This window comes from Pteropus vampyrus, unplaced genomic scaffold (genome assembly GCF_000151845.1).
Source record: "Pteropus vampyrus isolate Shadow unplaced genomic scaffold, Pvam_2.0 Scaffold22, whole genome shotgun sequence".
NCBI lineage: Eukaryota > Metazoa > Chordata > Mammalia > Chiroptera > Pteropodidae > Pteropus > Pteropus vampyrus.
The window spans coordinates 8,455,996-8,468,152 of NW_011888803.1; the positions used below are offsets into that span (position 1 = coordinate 8,455,996).

The following is a 12,157-nucleotide window of genomic DNA, read 5'->3' on the forward strand; positions in this document are numbered from 1 at the left end:
TTCTTTTGAGCCCCTTTTTCATCAATCATCAACTGTCATGCTTCATCATCTCTATCTGGAATTTCTGGCTGTGTTATACTATGGCATGGTTAGGCCTTTCTGCTTCTTAGTTGTGTTCCCCGCCCTATCAACTTCTAGGTTTCTGCTAAAGAACTAGGCTAGTTGGTTGGAAAAAAAAAAAAATCCATGATAAAGTACTACTTGTTAATAAACTTTGTGTATAGAAACAAATTTGATAAAAATTCTCAGGAGGATAACTACACTTCCTCGGCACTTGTTACTTGCCTTCTCTGTGAGTCCAGGCCTGATGAATCCTCTAAAAAAGATAAAAACTATCAAGAACCCTATAAAGACAAAATATAAGCCCAAGGCTTGTTACCTCATGGAAAGTATGACTTAAAAACACAGAAGTCAGAAAATAAAGGAACTAGAGCCAGCCATGCCATCTGCTATATTACCATGTATAATAAGCTTGTTAGTTTTCTTGGAGTCTGTGTTTTGTCAGTTGTAAAATGGGGAATAATAAAACATTTATAGGTTATTGGAAGGATTCTATGACAGCATATAAGTGAAACTGTATTGCTCAGTGTCTGGACCAATGGTGTTTAAGATATTTTTTTTAGGGGGGTAGCAGTGACTCCATAATGCTTTGTATTTGCTGTAGTGAAACATCCATCATAGTCTTCTAGCACTAGGAGGGCAAGACAGAGAAAAAATGAGCACTTCACAACTTCTGTAAAACTGGGGGGAAAAGACTCAATTTGCCAATGCTCAAATCCAGGTGACCCTTCTGTTTCATCCTCAATTTTCAAATGTCACTTTGAAATATGCTGATATAATTATCTATTATTTTAATTAAGAGGTGATATAACGTCATTTTAATTATTGTCGAAAGAATTACAATCATGGGTACTTGATATGAACGGTGAGATGGACAGTTTGTGCTTCATTTATGGTATTTGTTGTAATCTTCCAGATAGAGTTTCCTCTTAAATTCTTGGAAATCTAATTGAGATAACTGGGGTAAGGACTATCATTGATAAGACATACAATGATCTGGATGTCAGAAGCTGAAGGAAGAGAAACACATAGAAAAATGTGAAGACTCCAAATTTTGTTCATGACTACTTTGTTTCCCAATCTTCTTGCATGATTGGTTTACTCATGATTACCCCTTCAGTCTTCACTAAGCCCCATGTAGAAATCTGGACCACAAAAGTACTGGACACTGTGGTTTATAGGAAGGAGTAAAGACAGAGCCTCTACTTTTGAAGAACTATGATCTCCCTGGGGGAAGAGACCTACAGGCTTTAAAGTTAACTTACAGTCTTTAAAAGGCTGAATAAGACTGCCGGGTCCAGAGCAAAGAGAAATCATTTTTTGGTAGAGTCACAAGTGATGACTCCCAAAGTATGAAAATATCTTCAAAGGCAAGAATGTTTACAGAAATAAATAGAGAATAATCTTGGGGAGAATCCATATTTCAAGATATGAGATAAGGAAGAGGGAACAGTAAAGTAAAACAGTAAAATGACCAGTAAGAACTTATCTGGAAGAATGCAATGAACATCGTAAATGAAGCATTTAAGCAAGAGAGAAGCTGCTCTCATTATTTATTTACATCTTCCATTTCCCCTTAGATGAGAGAATTTATTCAATATAACAGAATTTCCTTTGAAGTAATACTATAATTTAAGATTAGATTTTAATAAATTATGCTTGCAAGAATTTTTATTTCATTTTGGATCTAGGATGTTACTCTATAAGAATAATGTCAGTTCCATAAATAAAAATCAGAAATTGTCAATCAAACCAAATTTAAGAAAACACAAAATATTCTCCTTCAAGCACTTTATCACAGAAGTTCCATAGCTGAGATGACATCATCATTCCTGACTTCAGGCCCTCCCCTGCCTGAAAGAAGGTGAAGTAGCAATTATCCATATATAAGACACCACTGTGAAAATCTCACAACCTGAGAGTGAGTCTGAAGCACCTCCTGAGCCACAGAGACTAAGAAGGACCACATTAGAGACTAAGAGGAGAGGTTTCACTTTGATTGCAGTGTTCTTTCCCCAGGCTAGCAGAGCACTACACTGAGTAGGACCCCTTGGCCTATCATTTCCTCAGTGGAAAAAGAGAACCCAAAGTGGACAATCAGCTCTCCCAGCACTGTGAAATGCCTCCAGGGTGGCCCATTCAGGTCTCACTTCATGAAGATCACTAGGGGAAATCTGGGGACTTAACCACTGGGGATCAGTCAGAGCCAGAGAAGAGGGCTGGGGTTCACAATAACTAGCACTCAGATCTTGGTAGACTGCATTCCTGTTTGCATCTTCTCCCAAGCAGAGATCCCAGCCAGTGAGTCTTCCCATCTATAGAGCTGAGCTAGTGACCCTGTCTGGTCAGGGAGCTTGTTTGGCAGTTCTGTATGATTTGGAACCCCAGCCAAAGGATCATAGCTGCTGTGGTGTCCGTTATATGGCTCTGCCTGGGCAGGGAAGCAAATTTGCAATCATACCCAATATCTAGCAAATTTGCAACCATTATCAATCTTGCCCTGCTTGACCAGGATGCTGGGTCAGAGAATCTGGGCAGCTGTGGAGTCAAAACTAGAGCCCTACTCTGTCAGGGAGCCAAGACGATAGTCTTGACTAACTGCTAAGCATAGCCTCTGACCCCTCAAAACCAGGGAACCTGAAGAGTGACCCTGGGCAGCCTTGGAGCCCAGCCTATGGTACTACCCAGCTGCAGAGCCCAGCCAACAGCCCTATCCAGCAATAGAGTTTAGCCTACAATCCTGTCTAATTGCTAAACACAGGGAGCCCAGCCAGTGACCCTGTCCAAGTGCAGAGCATAGCCTGTGGCCCCACCCAACAAAGGAGCCCAGACAGTGACCCCACCTAACCACTGAGCACGGACTCCAGCCCCAACCAACTGTGATATACAGCTGGAGGCCACACATGACTAGAGAACATGGCAAGCAGCCTCACACAACATAGGAGCACAGCCAGTGGCCTAACTGATCATGAAGCACAGCCTGAAACTCTGCCCAAACTTGGGGCCGAGCTTGAAGATCTGTCCAACTGTGAAGCCATGCTTGTGGCTCCACCTGAACATGGAGTCCAGCCAGTGGCACCATTCATTTAGGGAGCACAGCCCGAGGCCCTGCCCAGTTGCAGAGTCCAATCAGTGATACTGCTTTTCCAGGAAATGTAGCCTGAGACCTCACCCTACCAGAGATAACAGTAGAGACCAACTAGGGACCCCGCCTGACCACTCAGTACAACTAGTATTCTGCTCTAACCAGGGTGCCTATTCAGTGTCCCCACTAGAATGTGGAGCCCAGTCAGGAGGCCAACTTAACTTCAGAGATCAGCCAACCCTACCTCTGCCTCAGAATATGAGTAGGGACCTCGCCCAACTGGAGACCCCAGTAGTAAGCTGTACTTGCCCACAAATGCTACCAGCTGACCCATCCAGTACCCCAAGCTAAGCAGACTGGTGACGCTCTCTCTCTGCCAAAACAAATCTGTAATGTCTGAAAGAGGAGACTGCTTATTCAAATGCTCAAATACCAATGTAAGGATACAAGGATTATAAAGAATCAAGTAAATGTAACAATACCAAAAGAAAGTAATAAAGCTTCCTTGATTAGTCCTAAACTAATAACTGACACTGAAGAAATGGAAATCTATGAACTGTCTGACAAAGAATTCGGAATAATCCTCTTAAAGAAGTTCGGTGAACTATAAGGCACACAGAAAACTAAATGAAATTAGGAAAACAATGCTTGAACAAGGTGAGAAGTTCGACAAAGTAATAGAAACCATAAAAAAATCCTAGAGGTGAACAATACAATGACTGAACCAAAGAATTCAAAAGAGAGCTTCAACAATGGACTTAAACAAGCGGAAGAAAAATATCAGTGAACTAGAAGGACAAGTTATTTGAAATCATCCAGAGGAATAAAAAAAAAAAAGAAAGAAAAAGAGTGTAGAAAGCCTATGATATATAGAGGATAGTACCAAATTAAACTATATGCATTATGGGAATACCAGAAGGAGAAGAAAAAGAGAAAGGAGCAGAAAGTCTATTTAAAGATATAATAGCTGAAAATGTCACAAACTTGGGGAGATAAATAGACATCTAGATTCTTGAGGCACTAAGGACCTGATATAGGTTGAATTTGAGAAGGGTTACTTTGAGACAGATTATAATTAAAGTGTCAAAAGTCAAAGTCAAAGAAAGAATTTTGAAAGTAGAAACAGAAAGTTACTCATCACATACAAGAGATCCCCCCTAAAACTACATGGAGTTTTCTCAGCAGAAACTTTGCATTTCCAGGAGACAATGAAATACCTTCAAAATATTGAAAGAAAAAACCCCTGTTACCCAAGAATACTATACCTTGCAAAGCTGTCCTTCAGAAACAAAGAGTGATAAAGACTTTTCCTCCTTCCAAAAAGCTAGAGTTTACCACCATTAAACCTGTCTCATAAGAAATGCTAAAGAATATTTTTCAAGATGAAATAAAAGGATATAACTAATGTAAAAATATACGAATGCGTAAAACCCATTGGCAAAGATAAATATATATTCATATTCTCTAATACTATAATGATAATGTGCAAATTACAACTCTAGTTTAAAAGTTGAAAAACAAATGTATGAAATAACTATAACTACAATAATTTGGTACCGGTTACATAACATAAAAAGATATAAACTGTAACATTAAATGTGAAATGTGAAAGAGGAGAAAGAAGTAAAAGTGTAAAGTTTCTGCATGCTATCAAAGTTGTTATCAGTTTGAAATAGGATGTTATATTTTATGTGAGTCACAAAGAAAAAACATGTAGTAGATATACAAAATTATGATAAAAGAGTCAAGGTATACTGCTACAAAAATTTGCAAAGTCAAAAAGGAAGGTAGCAAGAGAGGAAAGCAAGGAAGAAATGATTTACAAAAGTCAGCAATTAACAAAACAGCAATAGAAATCTCTAACTTGTCAATAATTGATTTAATCGTAAATGAATTAAATTCTCCAATCAAAAGTCCTAGAATGTCTGAATGGATAAAGCAACAAGACCCAATTACACACTGCCTACAAGAGGCTGACTTAAGTTTTATGGATACACAAAGACTGAGAGTAAAGGTATGGGAAAAGATATTTTAAGCAAAAGAAAGCAAGAATAGCTACACACATAAGATAAAACATACTTTAAACTAAAAGCAGTCACAAGAGAAAAAGAAAGTCATTATATAATAATGAAGGGGTCAATTAATGAATAATACATACTAATTATAAATATTTATGCACCAAACTTTGGAGCACCTAACATATAAAGTAAACACTAACAGAAATAAAAAGAGAAATAAAGAGCAATATAATAATAGTTGGGAACTTTAACACCTCTATCTGCAATGGCTAGATTATCCAGACAGAGAACCAATAAAGAAACTGATTTTGAACACTCCAGATCGAATGAACCTAACAGACAGATACAAAATATTCCACTGAACAGCAGTAGAATACATATTCTTCTCAAGTTCACATAGGACATTTTCAAGGATAGATTATATGTAGGGCCATGATATAAGTTTCAACAAATTCAGGAAGATACAAATTATATCAAATATCTTTTCTGATCACAGTAAAATAAAACTAAAAATCAACAACAGGAGAAAAGCTGGAAAACTCACAAATGTATGGAAATCAAAAAACATTCTCAACCAATAGATTAAAAAAGAAATCAAAAGGGAAAGAAAAAATATCTTGAGACAAAAAGGAAACACAACATACCAAAACTTATGAGATGCATTAAAACTGTTCTAAGTAGGAAGTTCATAGTTATAAATGCCTGTATCAAAAAAGGGAAAGATCTCAAATAAAGAACTTAACTTTATACCTCAAAGAAGTAGAAGAAGAAGAACTAAGGCCAAAGTTAGCAGAAGGAAGGAAATGATAAAGATTAGGAAAGAAATAGGTAAAATAGAGACTGGAAAAACAATAGAAAAGATTAACAAAACTAAGAGTTGGTTTTTTGAAATGATAAACAAAAGTGACAAACTTTTAGCTAGACTTACCAAGAAAAAAGAGAGCACAAAAATTGAAAGAGGAGACATTATAAATAATGGCACAGAAAAACAAATGATCATAAGAGACTACTATATACAGTGATTTTCCAACAAATTGGAAAACCTAAAAGAAATGAATACATTCCTGGATTCTTACTAACTACCAAGACTGAATCATGAAGAAATAAATAATCTGAAAAGACAAATAAGGAATAAGGAGATTGAATCAGTAATGAGAAACCTCTCAACAAAGAAAAACCCAGGTTTCATTGATTAATTCTATCAAAAATTTAAAGAATTAATGTTAATCTTTCAAAAACTTCTTCGAAATTTTGAATAGAAGGGAATGCACCCAAGCTCATTTTATGAGGCCAGCTCTACCCTGATAACAAAACCAGACAAGGACACTACAAGAAAAAAATTTGCAGGCCAGTACCCTGATAATAGATGCAAAAATCTTCAATAAAATATTAGCAGACCAAATTCAACAATACAGTTGAATCTTGAAAACTACAGGTTTGAAATGTGTGGGCCCATTTATATGCAGATTTTTTAAAATAAATATAAAATCAGCCCTCTGTATCCCTGGGTTTTGCATCCAGGTATTCAATCAACCACAGGTCGAAACCAGTATTTTTGATCCATGATTGGGAATTCACAGATTCAGAGGGATGACTACACATTATTCTATGCGATTTTTTATAAGAGATTTGAGTATCCACAGGTTTTGGTATCTGTGGTGGGGAAAGGATTCCTGGAACAAATCCCCTGCGGATACTGAGGGACCGTAGTTAAGTTCTGGGGGAGTCAAAAGTTACACACAGATTTTCAGCTGTGCAAGAGGTTGGTGCCCTTACCACCCATATTGTTCAAGGGTCAACTGTATATTAAAAAAATCATACTCTATGATCAAGTGGGATTTATTTCAGGGATTCAAGTATGATTCAACATCTTAATCAATGTCATATACCACATCCATAGAATTAAAGATAAAACCACATAATCATCTCAATAGATGCAGAAAAAGCATTTGACAAAATTCAATGAACTTTTATGATAAAAACTCTCAATAAATTGGGTTTAGAAGAAATTAATCTTAACATAATAAAACCAAACATGACAAACCCACAGCTAACATCATACTCAAAAGTGAAAGGTTGAAGGCTTTTCTTTTAAGACTAGGAGCAAGACAAGGATGCCCACGCTCACCACTCCTCTCTAACACAGTACTAGATGTCCTAGCCAGAGTAATTAGGCATGAGAAAAAAAAAGGTATCTGAATCAGAAAGGAGAAAGTAAGTCTGTTTGTAGATAACATGATCTTAATATATAGAAAACCTTAAAGACTCCACCGAAAACTGTTAGAATTAATAAAGGGTTTCAGTAAAGCTGTAGACAAAAAAAATCAACTTACAAAACCTCATCACATTTCCACACACTAATAACGAAAATGGTCTGAAAAAGAAAACAATCTCATTAACGATAGCATCAAAAACAATAAAATACTTAGAAATAAATACAACCAAGGAGGTGAAATATCTCTCCACTGAAAACTATCAGACATTGATGAAAGAAATTGAAGATGACATAAATAAATGGAAAGAGATATCATGTTCACAGATAAAGAATTAATATTGCTAAAATGTCCAAAGTCATCTATAGATTCAATGCAATCCTTATCAAGATTCCAACAGCATTTTTTACAGAAATAGAAAAAAATAACACTAAAATTTGCATGGAACCACAAAAGACCCACAAAAGCCAAAACAATCTTGAGAAAGAAAAACAAAGCTGGAGGTATTATGCTTTCTAATTTCAAACTGTACCAATACAAAACTATATTAATCAAAACAGTATGGTACTGGCATTAAAACAGATATATAGACCAATGAAAAGGAATCAAGAGCCCAGAAATAAACTAATGCATACATTATCAACCAATATTTGAAAAACTATGGTGTATATTTTTTATATATATAGTTTATATATACAATGGAATATTATTTAGCTATATGAAGAAGGAAATTCTGCCATTTCCAACAACATGGATGGACCTTGAAGGCATTATGCTATGTGAAATAGGTCAGACAGAGAAAGACAAATACTGCATGATCTCACATATAAGTGTTATCTAAAAAAACTCAACTCATGGAAACAGAGATTATAAAAATTTATATTAGGAGATAAATAAGTTATGGGGGATCTAATACACAACATAGTGATGACTGTATGCTTGAAGGTAGCTAAGAGAAAAAACCTTTATTCCCAGCACACACACACAAAAGGTAACTATTTTAGGTGGAGGATATGTTAACTAACCTTATTATGGTAATCATTCAGCGATATATACGTATATCAAATCATCACGTTATATACCTTAAACTTACATATTATGTGTCAATTATATCTCTATAAAGTAGAAGGAAAAAAAATAAAGTTAAATGGCTTATGTGACACATGGAAAAAGTGTCTTTCCTCCTTGGATGTTAGGTAGGCTGATAATCACTCCCTGGTTTGTCTCTCTTTCAAGCCACAGTTCCAACCTCCAATTACTCAGCAGACGAATAAGGGGGGCGGTGAGAGAGAGAGAGAGAGAGAGAGAGAGAGAGAGAGAGAGAGAGAGAGAGAGAGGGAGTGTGTGTGTGTGTGTGTGTGTGTGTGTGTGTGTGTGTGTGTGTACATAGACGTCTGAGTTCACTGAGTATTTGAAAATAAACCCAGCAGTACTCACCGGAGGGCCTATTAAACCGGGTCTACCCAAGGGCCCTGCAGTCCCTGGTAAGCCCATCTCTCCTTTTTCTCCATCTTCTCCAGGAAGTCCCCTTCCTCCTGGGTTCCCCTGTAATCCAGTAAAATTTTTTAAGAAAGGAAAAGTAATGAAATACGTATATCACACAATAGGCAGATTTTTCTTTAGAATATAATAATAGTTTTATGTAATACTTTAATGATTTAACAAAAATATCTATACATAATGATAAAAATATAATTTACCTTTAATCCATCTTTTCCTTGGAGACCTTCTTCTCCAGGAGCTCCTGGTTCACCCTATTTTGTAGCAGAAACAATAAGATTTATTATTTTGCTAAATAATTTTTTTTGCCCCTGGTATCTATAGAAAGTAGCAGGTTTGTGTACATTTATTCTTACTTCTATTTTATTTATAAGAAATATCAGACAGTATAATAAGCATGATTTAATTTTCCCAGAATAGCTCTGAAGATAATTTAAAGAGTCATAGTGTTGTAAATTCAAATATAAGATGGTCCCAGAATATGAATAACTTTTAGATAATAAAAGGTAACATATTCATTTGGTAACTCTGGAAATTTATACAGCTAGACCTGTGTTTCTGAGTTCAAGGACCATTAAACACTGCATCTCACAAAACTATATAGTACCTTGCTGTACTGAATCGACATGGATTAATACAACTCAATTTAGTTAAATTCAGTGTACCTGATTTTTAGAGTTTGTATTTTCTCTCTTATAGAGAAGCAAAAATGAAGTCTCTGGTACATCAAGAAGCTATCTCTAGATACAGAGCTTATAGAAATGATAGAGCCAGCCTTTATGAAGCTAAAAAGGTAGTACTTGCTCCCTTGCTACCCAAACTATTTAAAAGCACGTTAATCAGTGTGTCTTCACAGTTGTCCCACCACTGGCACTCCCATTACTCTGATCTCACACTTTCTGCTACTCTGAAAAAAAAAAAAAAAAAAAAACAGGGAAAATGAAAAAGAAACTGGATGCAAAATATTTCTCTGTACTTTGAATTCTAGTAAAAAAAAAAAAAGGTCACAAAATTATCTAGGGCACTCTTATATTGGGAAAAAAATTTACCACAGATCAAATTAAAGCCTGTCTACATTAGAATAACTTCTGTAAGCTATCTAATTACTGCTTCCAATTATTTCCTTGAATCTTGTTAACCTTGCATGACTAGTGTTCTGTTGCTGTTTTTTAAAACATAAATTAGATTTAAATAGTTTGTCTGTCTTGTTAGGTCAGGAAATATCCTGAGAGTTGATTGTGAGTATTTGTGAATTTCTTCTTAATGCTAACATTAATGACAATCACAGTGACTCCTCACATTTGCAAAGGGTTCTGCAGAGAACACCTGATTCTGAGTAAACGATGTATAAAGTTAGGACTCTAAATGCTATTAAATTAAAATGTGGACAGAGTTTGGCATGTGGCTTTGAAATTATGGATTAAAGACAAAAATTTTTCTATAATGCACTAGAAAGGTTTATTATGCAATTTTTCAAATCTTCAGGCTAAGTTTTGAGTCTCTGTAATAGGTGGGCAGGGCATTAAAATGGTTTCTAGTAGGTACTTACCGAAAACCCCAGTTTCTCAATGACTATTGCCCATTAGGCACTTACCCGTAACCCTGGTTCCCCTGCAACTCCAACACTGCCTGCAGGTCCAATATCTCCCTGAAGAAACAAAGGGGAAGAGTAAACTCTTTCCTGCTAAAACTGCATGTCTAATAATTATGGAAGGCATATCATGAGGATAGGGGCTCCAAAAACCACTTCTCATTTCTTTGCTCCAGATTAATTTATTGATACTTGGCCCCATTAGCTCTATCATTTGTATCCCTTCCCTCATATATAATCTATCTATATATATGTATATGATATATAACTTTATATTTTTTATATATCATAGATGTATATCTGTTATATACATGTTATTTGTATATATGTATAGAAATCTGTATATGTATATACAGATAATATTTTTCTGACCAATATTTTTTCTCATTTGAGAACACTTTCTGTTTTTTATGCTGTACTTCATCTGCTTTCAAGATGATTTTGCCAAAATGTGGCAAACGCTGGGGATTCAATCGTGAAAGTTTGGAGAACTTCCCTTTTACTATTTAGGAAGGTTACCTTTGCACCTGGCTCTCCTTGCAGACCAGATTCTCCTTCAATACCTGAAGGTCCCTAGAACAGAATGATTTGACACATGGTTTGTACACATTCTTTCACCAATTACAAAAAAGCAGTAACAACATCATAAGATGGTGGTAATTTTCAGCCCAAGGTTGAGATATCTGTGTCCAGGAAAGATTCTTTGATGTCTGCTCCTTTATAAACTTAATGGCACAAAACCAGATGATTTCTAGGACCTTTTATTTTTTTTAATGGTTTAAATGCCAAAACAACATAACCTAAAATCAAGACTTTTAAGTCCAGTTTCTTTTAATTTTTTCCTCTCATCCTTTAATTCTTGGTCAAAGACAAACTACCTTCCATTTCCTCTTCTATTTTTCTATTCTCGGATTCTTACTATTCTATTTTCTTCCTTCCCATTCATTTCTGTTGAGCCCCTCAGAACTCACTTCCTTTAAAAATTCAGTTTTCTTTATTGGTTTTATAAAATATGCCACAAAAGAAGATAAATTTCTTCACATTATAAAACTATATCTGTCTATCTATGACATTTATTCTACTCTTTCCTTTTATGTTGGGTCCAGTTGGGAAGCTTTTGGTTCCTTTTACCTTGAAAACATGCAACTTCTTGCAACCAGTGGCTATTTTTCTTCTTTTTTGAAAAAAAATTCATTTATTTTTATGTAAACATATACAATTATATCTTTGTATATTCAATAAGATATATATACACACATATACATATATATCAATCATCTCATCTGAATTTTTCTTTTTTTTCCCCTCTCCCCTCTCTTCCTGTCCCCTACCTTCTGGAAACCACTAGTCCATTGTCCATGTCCATGAGATTCTGGTTGTTCAGTGGCTATTTCTAGGCCTGGATCACCTACAATTGCTGTTGTACTTGTTTGTTTTTTGTTTTTTGTTTTTATTTTGTCTCTTGGAGATATTTATCTTGTTTTTGAGCATGCTTTGCATTTCCCTCCCTGCTCTCCTTGCTCCCCTTTCTCTTCTTTTCTGTCCTTCTCTCTCTCTCACTCTAAGTGTGTGTAATGTATATGTGTGTATATGCTATAAATGCTATATATACATATATTTATGTAGATGTACAATTATAAACAAACACATACATTATGTAGTCTATAATTCCCATGATTTTGGAATAGAG

General features: G+C 35.5%; 1 protein-coding gene across 1 annotated transcript in view; it reads right to left on the reverse strand.

Annotated features, from left to right (window-relative positions):
* Positions 1-12,157, reverse strand: part of COL24A1 (collagen type XXIV alpha 1 chain) — a 309,537-nt gene that overhangs the window by 89,566 nt on the left and 207,814 nt on the right. The window contains exons 35-38 of the mRNA XM_023528131.1: positions 10,987-11,040; positions 10,471-10,524; positions 9,077-9,130; positions 8,814-8,921 (exon numbers count right to left, since the gene is read on the reverse strand). Coding sequence (XP_023383899.1) covers positions 8,814-8,921; positions 9,077-9,130; positions 10,471-10,524; positions 10,987-11,040 — 270 coding nt within the window. The remainder of the gene's footprint in view (positions 1-8,813; positions 8,922-9,076; positions 9,131-10,470; positions 10,525-10,986; positions 11,041-12,157) is intronic.